At 43.1% G+C, this 17,792-nt stretch overlaps 2 protein-coding genes across 8 annotated transcripts in view; one reads left to right on the top strand and one right to left on the bottom strand.

Annotated features, from left to right (window-relative positions):
• TMEM182 (transmembrane protein 182) overlaps nucleotides 1–13,418 on the bottom strand; it is a 100,031-nt gene extending 86,613 nt beyond the window's left edge. Inside the window, exons 1-2 of one of the 5 annotated variants that reach the window (XM_037806697.1) lie at nucleotides 13,403–13,418; nucleotides 12,165–12,428 (exon numbers count right to left, since the gene is read on the bottom strand). In XM_037806697.1, coding sequence (XP_037662625.1) covers nucleotides 12,165–12,167 — 3 coding nt within the window. In that variant the 5' untranslated portion in view covers nucleotides 12,168–12,428; nucleotides 13,403–13,418. Of the gene's footprint in view, nucleotides 1–8,674; nucleotides 8,725–12,164; nucleotides 12,429–12,880; nucleotides 13,023–13,402 lie in introns of those variants that run through there. The other 4 variants (XM_037806695.1, XM_037806699.1, XM_037806698.1 and 1 more) reach the window with 4 other exon arrangements.
• Nucleotides 12,900–17,792, top strand: part of MFSD9 (major facilitator superfamily domain containing 9) — an 81,797-nt gene continuing 76,904 nt past the window's right edge. For 2 of the 3 annotated variants that reach the window (XM_037806692.1, XM_037806691.1), the window contains exon 1: nucleotides 12,902–13,251. In XM_037806692.1, coding sequence (XP_037662620.1) covers nucleotides 13,051–13,251 — 201 coding nt within the window. In that variant the 5' untranslated portion in view covers nucleotides 12,902–13,050. Of the gene's footprint in view, nucleotides 13,252–17,792 lie in introns of all 3 variants that reach the window. The other variant, XM_037806690.1, reaches the window with a different exon arrangement.

Here is a 17,792-nt window from a genome sequence, read left to right as displayed (position 1 = left end):
GATCAACTGGGACTACAGCGAATTAAACTTGAGCTAAGATTCCATCTATCACCTGACTACTTAAACTCCTAAACAGAAGACTTAGCAGTCTACCCTTTGAAAGGTCTGCTTGCAAGTTTGGCCGTTGGCTGGTATCTGGGAATATGATTTCTACCACCCTAATATGTAAAAGTAGCTCACTGTGCCTCAACAGTCTGTACAAACAATGTGGTTTATACTGAACACCTGCTTTCCTTCTGGGAGTCTGGAATTGTGATATGTGCTGGGTAGAGGGGTGGGGGTTATGTGATCATCCCCACTAAACACCCTAGGCACTGAGTCTCTAGTGATCTTTCCTGTTAGAAAACATTTCACACCTGTTGCCCCAACTTGTTGCTGGGGGAATTAAGCATGTCCTGTGTGACTCTACCAGGAAAGGATTCTTGGAAGCCTGAAACTGTTTTCCTTTGGACTTCACCCATGTGCTTTTTCACTTTGAAGATTTTGTTTCATACCCTTTCACTGTAATAAATCTTAGCCATGATTATGACTTTATGCTCGGTTCTGTGAGTCTCCCTAGTGAGTCACTGAACTTGGAGGGTGGGGGAGTGGGTTGGATTGGAACCCCAATACATTTCCATCTTGATTTGTGGGCAATAGTAGTATTTTGAGTTCCCAAGTGTTAGCATCAATTCAGAGCTGTGTCCAGTATTCTCTCAAAGATCTATTTTCTTTTTCACAATGCATAGTAAACCAGCCTGTAGATTCCTTTGGGAAAGACTTGGAGAAAGATTTATGGTATGTACATGTGTGAATGCTACAGGATTTTTCCTCAAGGATGCCTGAACTCCTTGTCAATCAAGGTGCTCTGGGTTTGTGAATTGACTTAGGTGTAGTAATTGGGTGAGAGGCTGTGATTCTCCTGACTTGTGGCAAATCAGACAAGGGTTTTCTGTACTCGACCTAGAGTTTCTTTTGTTATATAGTTCAAGCAATGTCCTAGTAGGCTGTCTATCTACTTTATTCCTAGGGACATTGAAATCAATTAACCAGAGCCCAAGCTTCCTGTAGGCCAAGGCATTCTGATTACTCTTAAGTCCCTGCCATCCTTTTCAGTAGATGTGCCCATCTTGTCTTTGGAAATTAAGGGCTGCCTCCCAGTCTCTGATACTCTGGGATCTCGTCATCCCCATTTAAATCAGGGAGCCCATCTTAATGACGGCATCTACCATGGCTGTTCCTGGGCAATAAAAGAGAATAATCACCAACCTTTTCAAGAATCTGTTTCTCCTGCTAACATACACTTCAATGCCTTGGTGAGGGGACTATTTTTTGGGCCTTACTGCAGAGTATATTTGGGTGGGTAGGTGTGCAGGTCATATGTAATAAATCCACTCTAACACTATTTGCCTAAGCTTTTGGGTTCCCTTCTCCACATTGTGCCAGGAAAACTCTGGCATCTCAATCTCATTAAATGTGGGTCACTTTCGAATCCAAGTTTTAGTCAACCAACCAAGTAAACTATTAGAGCCAACTCCAGCTGTACAAGCTAGCATATTACATCTGTAATCTCTACTAAGTACACCTAGATCAATGAATTCTACCTTCTCCACTATTATCTATGATTATATTTTGCCCTCCTTGAGCTACCTCCCTTAGAATCCACTCCTCCAATTGTTTCCCAGGTCTCTGCTGATACATATTAGCAGAGTCTTTCAATTCTTTTGGTGTTTAAGTCATTTCTCCCTGAGTCATAGAGTGAATTTTCCCCTGAAGCTTGCTGAGATAACATCCTGCTACAGAGCCAGCAGCCACAGGTGGCTGTGGTGAGTCTTGAGGAGCATGAGCACCCCTCCTTACAGCATCCACCCCAGATGAGGTAACCACAAAATGTATCTCCTTAGACACAGGAGGACAAATTACCTCTACTGCCAAAGGAGGCTCAGAGTGATTTTGAGGGTTCAAGATCATCTGTTTCATCAGGATCCAACCACAAGTCTTTATTCTAAGTTTCAGTATCCCTTTCTTTCCTAAACAATCTCTGTAGTTCAGCAACTCACACAAATAAATTTTGCATTTGATTTGCAGCGATATCGGCCCTGGTCCTAAGAAATATGAATTTATTTTAGGGCTGTCTTGATAGCATTCTGGTTGTCAGACTGTGAGTTCAGGTGAAAGTTAAAGGATCTGAACTTTTCATTTTCTTTCTGAGTACAGTCAAGTGCACACAGAAAGATCCACCCCACCCTACAGACCTTATAGTTACCCTTACTTCCATACCCATCAGGTTCAACAGTCATTTGGGCTCCCAAGGGAGTTGCAACTGCTCCAAAGGCAGCTGACATTTCATCACAATCAACCCCAAGTGATGGCTATGGTTGCTCGCAGGGGTTACTTGCATCCTCTCTGCAACTGACAAGGAGCTCAGCATTGAGCCTTGTACCAGTTCCGTATCTGTCAAAGTTCATTCAGTAGACAGAAAACACAGTAATTTGAACAGTGACAACTTAAAATAAAGAATAATTATCACGAAGGATACTGAATAGTCTGACTCCAGGCCAGAAACCCATGTGTGATCTTTCAGGTCCAACCATAGAAAATTACAAAGACTTCATCTGGCAGAGAAAGCTGCCGCCATACACCAAACTTAGTGCACAACCAGTGCACTGCAGTATCTAAAGGTGGTTGCAGAAAGGTGTGGAATTTAGTTAGTCCTCCAAAGCAACTAGTAAATAACCAGGAAGAACTAATAAATAATCTGGAACAACTGTTGGGGGACATCTGTGACTGCTCACATATCCTCCATCAGCCTGGAATGGATGGAAAAGCTGAGATCACAGCACAGAATTGTAAGTAAAGCTCCCCAAACTGCAGAGGCAGTGCCCCTCCCCCACAGGCATGGCAGGCTGAGCTGAGACACTTCCATGTGGAAAAAAGAAACAGGTTACAGGGAAAGTGGCTCAACCAAGGTCCAACTGCAGTTTTAATTAACAAATTTGGACTACTGAATACAAGCTACAAGCACAGATAATCACGAACAAAGCAGGAAGAAAACCTAGGGTTCCTCCCAGTGGAGAGGAAGCAGGACTGACTAGGGGTAGGGCAGGGTGGGACACATAAATAAATAAAAACAGAGGCTTTTGGAGGCAGCTGAGCTCACAATACTGGAAAATGACTGTGTTCCCAAGAAAACCAGGTACCAGTGCCAGTTGACCGGTGAAACTGGGGGGCTGGAGACTGGCTCTGAAAAGGGGCTTTCTCTCTTTTTCCTTTTTTTTTTAATCTCTCACTATAAGCAACTCATTAGAAGAAGCCCAGGCATGTTCAATTGTCAGCACTGACCCAGGCAAGAGTGGAGTTAACAGAGTCAGAGAGACAAAGGAAGAATTCAAGTGGAGAAGATAACTCCCTAAAGGGTACATTTTCCCTAAGAAAAGAGGGGCAGGGCCCAGCTCAAGTGGCTGCCCTCTCTCAGAGAATTCAGACCCCAGGGACTGGTTGGGGGGGAGGCAGGGAGCAAAAACCAGAAACAAGGAAACAAGTAAGCTTGGCTTCTGACATCCTCAGCCCCTGACCCACACCTCTTTACACCAGTGGGGAGCTGTGGGCTGACAAGCGCCATCTGCTGGGCAGGACAGGAAAAGCACAGATTCTAGAGGTCTCACAGAAAAGTGTGAGAATCTGCTGGTCTCATCCTCAGGGAAAGCTGATACTGAATACAGCTTCCTCCTGAGATCTGGATCCATCTGGTCTGGGAAAATCTGATTGTGGTAATCAAGGAAACCAGATGTCTAGACAACAAAAAAATACAAATCACACTAGGAAAAATGAAGATATGGCCCAGTTAAAGAAACAAACTTACACTTCAACTGAGATACAGACACTGAAACAACTAATTAAAGATCTTCAAACAAATATGCTAAATCGATTCAAAAATCAAATCAACAGGTTGAGGGAAGATATGGCAAAAGAGATGAAGGATATAAAAAAACATTGTGTGAACATAAGGAAGAACTTGAAAGTTTGAAAAAACAATTGGCAGAACTTATGGGAATGAAAGGAACAATACAAGAAATGAAAAACAATGTAGACAGATACCAGCAGATTTGAAGAGGCAGAAGAAAAGATTCATGAAGTGGAGAACAGGACATCTGAAATCCTACATACAAAAGAATAGATAGGGAAAAGAATGGAAAAATAAGAGCAAAGTCTCAGGGAACTGGATGATAACATGAAGCACATGAATATATGTGTCATGGGTGTCCCAGAGGAGAAGAGAAGGGAAAAAGGGCAGAAGCAATAATGGTGGAAATAATCAATGAAAATTTCCCATCTATTATGAAAGACATAAAATTACAGATCCAAGAAGCTCAGTGAACCCCAATCAAAATATATCTGAATAGACCTACATACAGCAAGACATTTAATAATCAGATTATGAAATGTCAAAGACAAAGAGAATTCTGGAAGAAGCAAGAGAAAAGTGATCCATCACATACAAGGGAAGGTCAATAAGCCTATATGCGGATTTCTCAGTAGAAACCATGGAGGCAAGAAGGCAGTGGTATGATATATTTAAGATAATGAAAGAGAAAAACTGCCAAACAAGAATTTTATATTTGGCAAAACAGTCCTTCACTTATGAGGGAGAGCTTAAAATATTCTCAGACAAACAGACAATGAGAGAGTTTGTGAACAAGATACCTGCTCTACAGGAAATACTAAAGGGAGCACTACAGACAGATAGGAAAAGACAAGAGAGCAAGGTTTGGAGCACAATTTTGGGTGATAGTAACACAATAATATAACTACACTGAACAAAGATGACTGTGAGTATGGCTTAAAGAGGAAGATTAGGGGCATGGAGGACACAAGAAGGAGAGATAGAAGATAAAGACTGGGACAGTATAACTTAGTGAAACCTAGAGCAGTCAATGAACATTATACATACAATGGGGTACTGACCTGCTACAAGAAGGAATGAAGTTGTGAACTGAATGGACATTGAAGACAGTATGTTGGGTGAAATAAACCAGAAATGAAAAGAAAAACATTATAATGTCTCACTATTATGGACTAACTATAATGTGCAGACTCGGAGACCTGAGCCTGAGAGTATAGGTTATCAGGGGAAGGTTTACTGTAAAGGTTCCTAGATTGTAAGCTCTTACAGCAGTTACATCTATTCCTGAGTTGTAATGGTTATTTCTAAATTCTGAGCTGCTGAGCTTTTTGTGTATACCCTGGCTGGTCCCCGCAACTCTGGGTATCTGTGTGACACCTAAGATTCAGAGCCAGCATCTGGCAGCTATGAATGTCATCATTACCCAATACAGCAAATGTTAAGGAGTATGATAAAAGAGATCAGACCTCAATTAGAAATATGAATAAAATGGAGTTGGTTAGGACTAAGATAAATCAGACTAAAGGGTAAAGGACAGTAGTGACAGTGTTTTTAAAACTTCAACTTCTGTGTGAGACCAAAGAAAGAAATGTTTATTAGGAGCAAAATCTATATTGTTTGTGACACACTATATGAATCAACTTGTATGGTCAGTTTATTCAAACAACATGATTACATGGAACATTGAATAGGGAGCAAAATCTGGTTGGTTTGTACAGGCTATTGTGAAGCCCCAATACATCCCAGAATTATTTGGGCAGAGAATAAAAATGTATTTGCAAAGCCCCCCTTCAGGGACTGGGGGAAAAAGTGGAAATATTAAATTTCCCCACCTGGGGAATTGATGATATTCTCACAAGCACTGGGGACTACCAATTTGGAAGGCCCTCAATCTTGGGGCTTGCCCTTTTAAAGTTTGTTACTGCAAAGGAGAGGCTAAACCTACTTAAAACGGTGCCTAAGAGTCACCGCCAGAGAACCTCTTTTGTTGCTCAGATGTGGCCTCTCTAGGCCAACTCTGTAAGTAAACTCACTGCACTCCCCACTATGTGGGACATGACTTCCAGGAGTGTAATTCTACCTGGCAATGCAGGACATGACTCCCAGGGGTGTAGGTTTCCCTGGTAATGTGGGATATGACTCACGGGGATGAGCTTGGCCCTGGCATTGTGGAATTTAGAAAGCCTTCTTGGACCAAAAGAGGGGAAGGTAAATGAAACAGCTGAGAGATCTTAAATAGGATCGAGAGGTCATTCTGGAGGTTATTCTTAAGCATTATACAAATATCCCTTTTTAGTTTTTCGTGTATTAGGATAGCTGGAGGGAAATACCTGGCACTGTTGAACTGCAACCTGGTAGCCTTGATTCTTGAAGACAATAGTATAACTATGTAGCTTACACTGTGTGACCCTGTGATTGTGAAAACTTTGTGGCTCCCACTCCCTTTATACAGTGTATGGACAGATGAATAGAAAAATGAGGACAAAAAGTAAATGAATAATAGGGAGGGACGGGGGGGGTATGGGATGTTTTGGGTGTTCTTTTTTACTTTAACTTTTATTCTTATTCTTTTTTGTGTGTGACAATGAAAATGTTCAAAAACTGATTGTGGGAGGAGAAACTAAGATGGCGTCTAGGTGAGACAGGGCAAAAAAATACCTCCATGAAAAACACTAGATAAAAACCAGAAAGTGACCCAGAATACCAGTCACAGCAATGCGCCAGCTGGACGAGGTCTGCTAGTACCACAGGGGTCGTATACTTGGTGAAACTGGGAGTCTGCATTCTGAAACGAGTGAGTAAGCTGGCTGGAAGACCTGCAGCCGCGTGGCGGTGAGGGGAAGCCAGGGGTTGGCGTTTGGAGACCGACTGGTTCTTTTAAAAAAAGAAAAAAAGAAAAACCCAGGAGCGGCTGCAGTTGTGACAGTGGGAACCACGCAGTAAAACACAGCAAGAGAGGGCTGGGCCAGCCTCTCAGTGTCTGGCTTGGAGGATAGCCCACTGCAGATACCCTCGGGTCTGGAGGAATGGAGGGGAGAGCCAGAAACAGAAAGAAACCCCGCGGCTCACAGCTGGCTCCCCAGAGGGCTGGATAAACTCCTGCCCAGGGCCGTGCCCACAGCCCAGAGCCCCGCCAGTTGTCCCGGAGCTGGGAAGGAGGAACTGTGTGAGGGGAGGGGAGGGGTGAAGATGCCCCGTTCGGCCATCTTTGCATCAGGCTGAGAGCGCCCCTGCAAGGCCCGGCGGCCCGGGGCTTCCCTTGAGGGATGGCGCGCACTGGTGACGTAGCATGGCATTCCCTCGGCAGAGGTCCTGGAGGATCACAGCTTGGGGGGGGGCCCGCTCAAAGAACCCAGGGACACTACGCCAAGTCTGGTGGTTTGTGGAACAGCGAGAGAGACGGTCTGGGGCTGAACTGAAATGAAGGCTTAGACCCTTGTGGAGGCCTTGAATCTCCGGGAACCTGAGGGATTTGAATATTAAAGCTGCCCTTCCTCCCTGGCCACCCGTACACACGCCCCACATTCAGAGCAGATAGCTCCAGCAACACACCCAAACTGAGTTCTCCAACTGAACCCCACAAGAATCATTTCCCCACACACCATGGGGACAAGGTTGAGAACTGACTTGAGGGATATAGGTGACTCACAGACACCATCTGCTGGTTAGTTAGAGAAAGTGTATACCACCAAACTGTGTTTCTGAAAAATTAGATTGGTATCTTTTTTTTTACAACTTGAAAGAACCCTATCAAGCAAAGCAAATGTCAAGAGGCCAAAAACAACAGAAAATCTTAATGCATAAGATAAAACCAGATGATATGGAGAATCCAATTCCAAACACCCAAATCAAAATATCAGAAGAGACTCAGTACTTGGCACAATTAATCAAAGAACTACAATCAAGGAATGAAAACATGGCAAAGGATTTAAAGGACATCAAGAAGACCATGGCCCAGGATATAAGCGACATAAAGAAGACCCTAGAAGAGCATAAAGAAGACATTGCAAGAGTAATTAAAAAAATAGAAGATCTTATGGAAATAAAAAAACTGTTGGCCAAATTAAAAAGACTCTGGATATTCACAATACAAGGTTAGAGGAAGTTGAACAATGTCTCAGTGTCCTAGAAGTCCACAGAACAGAAAATGAAAGAACAAAAGAAAGAATGGAGAAAAAAATCGAAAAAATCGAAATGGATCTCAGGGATACGATAGATAAAATAAAACGTCCAAACTTAAGACTCATTGGTGTTCCAGAAGGGGAAGAGAAGGGTAAAGCTCTAGAAAGAGTATTCAAAGAAATTGTTGGGGAAAACTTCCCCAATCTTCTACACAATATAAACACACAAAGCATAAATGCCCAGTGAACTCCAAACAGAATAAATCCAAATAAACCCACTCTGAGACATATTCTGATCAGACTCTCAAATACTGAAGAGAAAGAGCAAGTTCTGAAAGCAGCAAGAGAAAAGCAATTCACTACATACAAAGGAAACAACGTAAGACTAAGTTGTGACTACTCAGCGGCCACCATGGAGGCAACAAGGCAGTGGCATGACATATTTAAAATTCTGAGAGAGAAAAATTTCCAGCCAAGAATATTTTATCCAGCAAAACTCTCCTTCAAATTTGAGGGAGAGCTTAAATTTTTCACAGACAAACAAATGCGAAAGATTTTGCTAATACGAGACCTGCCCTACTTCAGATACTAAAGAGAGCCCTACCAACACAGAAACAAAGAAAGGAGAAAGAGATATAGAGAATTTTAACAGACATATATAGAACCTTACATCCCAAATCACCAGGACTCTCATGTTTCTCTAGTGATCATGGCTCTTTCTCCAGAATGGACCATATGCTGGGACATAAAACAAGCCTCAATAAACTAAAAAAAAGAAAAAAAAAAAAAAAAACTTGAATATATTCAAAGTACATTCTCCAACCACAATGGAATACAAATAGAAGTCAATAATTTTTGAATTGTGACTCCACTATTTACTTCCTACATGATATAAAATACACAAACTCCAATGACAAATCAGTGATTTTGAACTCAATGTAAAATATGTAATTTTAAACAACTATATAAAGGTGGGGGAATGGAGGAGTATAGGAACATAGTTTATATGTCCTATTGAAGTGAAGGGGATATCAAAGAAAAACAAGATTGTTATGGATTTAAGAGGTTAATTTTAAGCCCCACAGTAAACACAAAGAAATTATCACAGAATATGACCATAGAGATGAAAAGTAGAGTATGGGTTAATAGAAATGGGGGAAGGGGCAATGGGGAGTTAAGAAATGAGCGTAGGGTTGCTGTTTGAGGTGAAGGGAAATTTCCAGTAATGGATGGTGGGAAAGAGCAATACAACATTCTAAAGGTGATTCATCCCACTAATGGAATGCTAGGGACAGGAAAAATGGGAAGATTTAGGCTGTATATATGTTTCCACAATTGGGAAAAAAAAAAAAAAAGACAGTCTAAATAGATGACAATTGAATGCCAAGGATGAACCTGGATGGGATTGGAGGATGGAGGACAGGAGGCTCAAAGGGACACAGCTGAGACATAAGGAAAAGGAAATATAGAATGTAAGCTTTGTATCATTGTTGAATCTCTTGTACTTCTTAGCTGTGCTTAATGGGATTGCATAAAAGAATGGTCTTGTTCATGGGAAGCGTATATGTGAATTATAGTGTTTGTTCAAGGAAGTGTGCAGCTAGCTCTCATATGTTCAGAAGACAGAGCAATGGATGATGGATGATAGGGAGGGAGGGAGGGAAAGGAATAGCGATGCGACAGCATGTTAAAGTTGGTGGATTGGGCTATCGGGGGAGGGGGGTCAGGGTATGATGAAGTTCTGTGTATGCGGTTAGTATTGTTTTTGCAACTGTTCCTATAACTTTAAATTTATTTCAAAAAAAAAATTGATTGGGGGTTGCAGCCAAGCACTCAGGCCCCCTAAACAGTCATGCTCTGGCACACATCTGCATTTCTATCCCAGGTTCTCCATTCCAAGGCCTCTCTATTGGGGGGCCTTTGATCGAAGCTTTCCTCAACCTCCTCTGCCAAGATCTCCTTATCAGATGGAGGACAGCCCCTTGAAGATACATTTCTCCATTCTAACTCAGTACTCAGTACTTCCCACTACAAGTCCTTTCCCTTCTCCCTCCCTGCCCCTGAGTCTGTAACTTATCAGCAGCCTTTGTTCTGGGCTCCCTCAGCTGTGAGACAATCCCCACCTGTGCATCTGCACTGATCCATCTGACCCTGGCCCACCAGCGCCCCTCCATGGGGGAAAACGGAACAGTGAGGGAGTCCATGTTTTCTCCAGTTTTGCCTCTTGCTTATATTATTACAGTAAATAATTAAAAGCTTAACTGTCACTTTCATTTTGGCTTTTTGTCTTAATTGGCTACTCAGACAGCTGGCAACTCAGCTCTCTCAGCTGAATACAACACTTGATAGACATTAATTACTATAAGGGGTAAAAGAACCACAAAGAATACAGGATTAGTGGATATAGGGAGAAGTAACTTTCTCTAGGGCCGAGGCAGAATACCCAAGTAAGGAGTAACTGTGGAAGAAGTCTCCACTCTATGACTGAGATTTAGATTTCATTGCAGAGAATAGGGCTATGGCCCACATAATGGCAGAGAATTTTGCCAGAATTGGTCAGGGCTGATAATTAGAAAACTGCCCTTTGAGAGGCCAAAAAATCTCAACAGGAAGTCAACTGGGGCACTGGTGGAACTTGCTGGGAATATGCCCATGGGAGTGCCACTGAAACTTGCTTGGAATTCATCCTCTGGGGTGTGGTGGTGGTGGAACTGACTAGCAAACCAGCTGGTTCTCCAGCGAGATGCTCTGGGCAGCTATTGGAAGAATGCTGCTGAAACTCTCTGGGGGAGTGTAAATGATGCTGGCCAGGTAGCCATCATACCCTGCAGGAACAAGAAGAGAGAAAAGCATGCCAGAAACAAGGACAGAAGCCCCTTCTGATGGTTTCCCTAGAGCACCCTCTCTTGACAAAGCTTAACATCATTCCAGCTGGCAAAGGAGAAATGTTCACAGATTCCAGTATCAAAAAGCAGAATAATGAAGGGTGGATTTGGAGCTAAGAGGGAATAAATAAATTGATAACCGGTGCAGGGAATCCAGAGAGAATAATAGATTAGTACTAGCAGTAATACACACACCTAGCCATGTACAGTATATGAAAGTCTGTGCAAGTGGACAGCGGATCAGCTTACTGGAGAGAAGACATAACTTTTGGAGCAAGCCCTCACTTACGGGAATTAAAATGAGAAGAGAAACCCTACATATAGTACATGCGATAGACTCATGGAAGCCAGATTACAAAGGGTAACGAATAATGGGGTTTTGAGAGAGTACCAATGAATACAGATTATTTGGGAGTCAGGTATTCTGTTGGTTAACAACGTGGACTCTGGAGTCAAACTACATGAGTTCAATCCCTTGATATGCCACTTTCGAGGAATTTGGACAAGTCACTTAATTTCTCTATGCCTGTTTTTTTTTAATCTGTACAATGGGGATGGTGTGATAATTCATCAATTTAATCCAAGTAAAGCACATAGTGTGGCACCTGATACATAGTGCTCAAAAATGATATCTATTTTATTATTAATATTATTAAGTACTTAGTAATAAAAGAAAGAGAGAGATTAGGTGGTTACTTAGATGGAAACAATGTTGCAGGAACATTTTTCTTTTTCCTTTAAATTTTTTTCCTTTTTTTTTTTTTTAAATGAAGGAGAGACTAAAGCATGTTTGGGAACAAAAGGCAGGTATACAGAGAAGAGGGGAAAATGGAAGGGACAAGCTGGACTACCTTTTCAAGGATGCTTTTTATAGCGAACAGCACTGTAAGACAGAAATGGTGGCTGCCCCCAGAGCAAAGGGCAGGCATGCTTTCTCCGCATTATGAAAGATTTGGATTCCCTCTCCTGAAACGCAGTCCACTGCATGGGCAGGTATGCCCTAGCCCTCTTCCCATTTCCCCATGAGGACTGGGGGTCATGGAACCTGCAGAAAAAAATGCTGATGCGCAGTAGCTCCGTGAGTAATAAAGTCCTTTGTGTCTGTCTCAGGAGTCTCGTGTGTTCTCTGGCATTCATGAAACTGGCAGGCTAACTCGATACGTTGCTAGTAGGGTAAAATCTCCGACCCTTCTTGATACCAGGGTGAAAGGGAAATGTTATAAGTTCCTGAATAAAGAGGCTTGTAATCATTGCTAACTTTTATGAAGTACTCACCATGTGCCAGGCACTGCACTAAATGATGTCATGTACCCAGTGAACTCCGTTCCTCGCACACAGGATAAAATCCTAAAGTTACGCCTCAGTCTTTTAGATCCTGAATGACAGGCACCCCTGTCCACCTCTCTGACCTCTCCATTCGCTCCGAGGATCCAGCACACATCCCTCTCCACTGTCGGGAGCTCGCGTCACCTCCTCCAAGCTGTCTTCCGGAAGCAGCTCACTCCTCACTCATTATTCTCCATGTCAAGAGCCTGTGTCCTTATAAATAAATCCCCAGTCACAATATTTTATTTTTTACTTACTGGTGGTGCTTATTATTTTCACTGTGTCTGTGCGCGCGTTATCATTACTCCACCAGGCCGTGGCCTCAACCCTGCCAGAGACCCCCGTCATGCCCGCAGCGCCCAGCGCCGAGGGGCGGCTCAGGGCGCCTCTGCAAGACGCAGAGCTCGCCTTTCGTTCTCCCACTCTCGGAGGTTAGCTAACGTGATTTCCTTCTCTTTTTCAGATGTGAAAACAGAAGCTGCAGGAGCCACGTTAACTCGTCCCACGTCAGTCGCAATCAACTAGTCACCGGGTCTGTCGGGGAGCTGACCCCTACCTACGACGACCCCGAACTCGGAGAAGCCCCTGCCCCCTCCCACTCCACCTGGCTCCGATCACCCCAGTTCCCTCCTGCCTTTCCCTGACAGAGACAGCGGGGTCCTTACCCCAAGGAAACGTGGAGTATCATCATCATTAGCATCACACACTGGCGCGGCCTCGCCACTCCAGCTCCCCGCCACGCCCGGGACGCGAACTCGCGGCCACAGCCGCTACAGGAGCCGCGGTCCCTTCTGCGCAGGCGCACCCCGCCTGCTTCCGCTTGGGGCGGGTCCCAATGGCTGCTCAGGGTGTCCCTCCCCCCGCCCCTCTCGGCATGGAACTCGGGGTGGGCCTCCGCCGCCGGGGCTCCGGCCGGGACCCAGCGACCCCCGAGCCGCGGCAGGAGCGGAGGACGGGGGCCGAGGCGGGGGGTCCCGGCCCCGGTGCTGTCCGAGCCCGCCGCTTCCTGCTCTGCCTCTACTTGGTGGGCTTCCTGGTGAGTGCGCGGGCGGGGGCTGAGGCTGGGGGCGCAGCTGCTGACCCGGGGCGGCGATGGTAATGCTCAGGGTTACACCCCTCCGATCTGCAAGGTCTGGTGCCTCCCCCTGCCCCAGCACCCCCACTCCTCTGCATTCCTGCCGCCTCACCTTTCGGTCCCGGGCGCGGCGCCACGCCGTGCGGTTTAAGAAGCCCCAGGCTGTCTCAGGTTTGACTCGCTGACGGATCCGCGCTCCAGGCGTGATCCCAGGAGTTCGATACCGCGACAGGTGCAGCCCCTTCAGGGCTGAGAGCAGGGAAAGGCAGGTGGAGCTTGGAATCCGCCTTAGCGATGGTTGCTGGTGCAGCAGGGACACAGGCCTTTCTACCTGGCCAGGTGAGGGAGGGCCCTTTCATGACCCCACTTGGACAGAAATAACACACATTTGCATTAGGGTGCCGGGTTAAGTTGAATGCTTAAAAATGCAAATCGTGGTGAATTGTACATTCTGCCTTTCTACAAAGTCGTTATATTGCACAACCCAGGTTTGCTTTCATCATGATTTGTGTGTGTGTCTTGGTTCAGTCCATAAGTGGTAAATTCCTGTGTCTAACGAAAGGCCTAGAAAGCTGAGTGTGTTTGAGAGTAAGTCATTCGTTCATTCATTCATCCATTCATACATTTATTATTCCTGGGAATTACTAAGCACCTGCTATGTAGTAGCTGCTGTAAAGCTCCAGTCTCTGTAATGCACCGTCCCTGCCCCCAAATATCTTAAAATTAGTAAGCTTATGTTAGTGGTTCCAGAGTCGTTAGCTTGGGAAACCCTAAATCCACCTCCATTCCTCCCTTTCCTTGTCTAGGCTTGGTTCAGTTGCCTTGTCTGTGAGCTAATCCAAGTGAGAAGAGAATTGGGACAGGGAGCCAGTAGGATTTCCTCTTTGCTGGGCCTGAGAACATATCCTGAGGGCCAGAGGAGCTAGTCAGGTTAAGCTGTCAGTGGGAAAAGACTTCCTCCTGAGGCCCAGCAGGTGGTGGCCGATGGCACTGAGCCCTGGCAAAGAGGAATTACTGTTTTTGCCCAATTTCAGCCCAAGATCACTACTTCTCCATGGTCTGAGGCCTCTCTAGAGTTAGGATATTGTGCAGATGCTTGGCTGGGAGAGCAGGGAGGCAGTCTTCTCCCCACCCCCATCATGCAAACCCTCTTAAAGTGGTACCTTTTCAACAGCCTGTAAAGCTTCTGTGTTGAATTAATAGCTGTGAAGACCATGATGAAGCTGTTTTCACCGAATGGCTGTAAACCCAAGACCATGACGCACTCGGGGAGGGTGCCAGTTTAGAGATAATTTCTCTGCCTGCAGGTAACATTGTGGCCCCAGCCTGCACCCTGACCCTTCCTGACCTCCAGACTCAATGCCTACTTCTGACCTGCATTCTTTAAATCTGTTTTTCTTGGTTTAGTCTTAGATTGCAGGTGCTTCTTCCAGTCTCCATTCCAGCCACCCAGAATTCAAAACCAGTGAGTTTGGGTGGTTGTTTAAACTTGGAAAGGGAGTTGTGTGTCATCCACCCACTGGTAGGAGATGGGGACCTCAAGCCCCTGCTGTCCCATCTCAGAAGGTCCTTGGGCTGCTTTTGCTGGGTGAGAAGGATTTGGGCCCTTACTTGGGAAGTCCAGACTGAGGTTTAGACAGTTTGGGAAACCTATGATCTAAAATTCAAAAAGAGTTTAGCTTATTTGGGTTTTACAATAAAACAAAGAAATTCACAGATAATTCATTATGGTCTGCCTTCTAATACAGATTTGAATGTTCAGAGCTTCTCGTATGTTTATATATGCTGTCCACATAGTGAGTCTAATTTAGCAAGCCTCCTGTAAGATTTTAATAACATTAATAATGTATTCAAGAGAATCATTAAATAGCTAATATCTTTAGGAAAAAAATGTAAGATTTTCCCCAAAGAAAAAGAGATTAAGGATTTTTTTTTTTTTTGATGGAAAAATGTAAACAGTTGAAATAAATGCATCTTTGAGTTTTCTTGAAGAGTCTAATGGTTCTTTATTGGGTGACATATAAGGAATATTATACCTTTTGGAAAATTGCTTCCAATTGAAGGAAGAAAGGAACAAGATGAAAGAATTCATTTGCCAAAATATTCTGGTGTTTTTGGCTCTTTTCTCTACTTCTGGGTTTTAATTTGTTTTGTAAGGAAGACTGAGATGACCCTTTAGTCCTTTTTTAGTGATAAAATCTATGATTTCAAGTCCCTTCTTTCCTCCAGATACCTGGTGAGATTTGCATTCCATTTCAGATGGTAATTCATTTTTATCTGGTTAGTCCAGTAATCCTGAAATCTTTGAGTTCCTATCCTGAAAAGTTTTCTGAACCTTTTGAATCTATTCATTTATTCATGAGTTTCCATTGGAAGATGTAGATTTTAGTTTAGAAGTTTAAATGGCCCCTTTTTGACCTGATTACCTTATAAATAGTTTCACTGCCAGTTGCAAAATTTGAAGAGCATGCAAAAATAGCAGTTTGGGAGAAGCATTCAGAAGAAGAGAGAAGTTACCCTTTATATTAAAAGAAGACAGTTCTGGAACAGAACTTCCTGACAGGAAAGAGTCAGCAGCCAGCCTCCTAGGGAAAAGATAGTATTTTTCAGGCTCACAAAGTGCTAAAATAAGACCAATAACTTTTTGCTTCCAAGTCACTATTTTCATATTTTACCTTCCACCATTGGTGGCTACTTAAATCTTTCTCTTCCATCCTTTATTTTGAATAACCATATGAATATTAAATGACAGGCAACACTGGGAATTTTTTTTTTTTTTTGAAAAAAAAAAAAGAAAAAAACTTGTTGGACAACTGAGTTTTCTTTTCTAAAAGACCCGTGAGACTCAATAGGTGGCTGATGCATTATGAATTTTTTAAATGACACAAACATCAATAAGCTGATGGACAAAGCTGACAGTAAAGCCCAAGAGAAATTGGCTCAGGCCAAAAAGAAATTTTAAATAATCTTAAAATTGAAATAATAAACAATAGTTTGGCTAGTGTACATTTATTAGCTATTAAGATCGCTGGATATTAGAGATGTGGCCATCTGAGGATGTCACTATGAAAAAGGGCCACTTAAGAGTGTATTAGGAAGAAAGAGGAAGCCTATCTCACACCTTATACAAAAATTAACTCGAAATGGATCAAAGACCTAAACATTAGCATCAAGACCATAAAACTCTTAGAAGAAAATGTAGGGCAATATCTTAAAGATCTTGTGATAGGAGGTGGTTTCTTAGACCTCACACCCAAGGCGCGAGCAACCAAAGAACGAATAGATAAATGGGATCTCCTCAAAATTAAACACTTTTGTACATCAAAGGACTTTGTCAGAAAAGTAAAAAGGCAACCTACACAATGGGAGATGATATTTGGAAACCACATATCAGATAAGGGTCTAATATCCCAAATATATAAAGGAATCCTACATCTCAATAACAGAAAGACAAATAATCCAATTGAAAAATGGGCAAAAGACATGGACAGACATTTTTCTGAAGAGGAAATACAAATGGCTCAAAAACATGAAAAAATGCTCAACTTCACTGGCTATTAAGGAAATACAAACCAAAACCACAATGAGCTATCATCTCACACCTATCAGAATGGCCATTATCCAAAAAAACAGAAAATGACAAGTGCTAGAGAGGATGTGGAGAAAGAGGTACACTTGTTCATTGTTGGTGGGAATGTAGAATGATGAACCACTCTGGAAGACAGTGTGGAGGTTCCTCAGGAAACTAAACATAGATTTGCTGTAGGACCCAGCTATTCCATTGCTAGGTATATACTCAGAGGAACTGAAACTTAAGACACAAATAGACATTTGTAAACCGATGTTTATTGCAGCATTATTCACAATTGCCAAGAGACGGAAACAGCCCAAATGTCCATCAACGGATGAGTGGATAAACAAACTGTGGTATATACACTTGATGGAATATTATGCAGCTGTAAGACAGAACAAAGACATGGATCATATAATAATGTGGATGACCCTTGAGGACATTATGTTGAGTGAAGTTAGCCAGAAACAAAAGGACAGATTCTGTACGGTCTCACTAATATGAACAGACATTAGTGAACAAACTTTGGGAGTTAAAAGCTGACAACACAGGTGACCAGGAGATAGAAAGAGGGCAGAAACCAGGCTTTTGATGCTGAAGGACTACAGAATGTTTAGGATTGATTGTATAGATCCAGAAATAGATAGCATAATACTGTGTGATGGTAGCACAGTATTGTAAGTACACCGAACAAAGATGTCTGTAAGTAAAGCTGGAAGAGGTGGGATAGGAGAATGTATGACACCAGAGGTAAAGATAGATGATGAAGACTGGAACTGTATAACTTGGCAAAAACTGGAGTGGCCAATGACTGTTACTAAATATACAAATATAAAAATGTTTTTGCATGTGGGAGAGCAAATGAATATCAGCCATGTAAAGTGTTGAAAAAGGGATGTATTCAGGAAAAAACATAATCAAAGCAAACTGG

This window comes from Choloepus didactylus, chromosome 17 (genome assembly GCF_015220235.1).
Source record: "Choloepus didactylus isolate mChoDid1 chromosome 17, mChoDid1.pri, whole genome shotgun sequence".
Lineage (NCBI taxonomy): Eukaryota > Metazoa > Chordata > Mammalia > Pilosa > Megalonychidae > Choloepus > Choloepus didactylus.
This window is presented reverse-complemented; position numbering and strand designations above follow the sequence as displayed.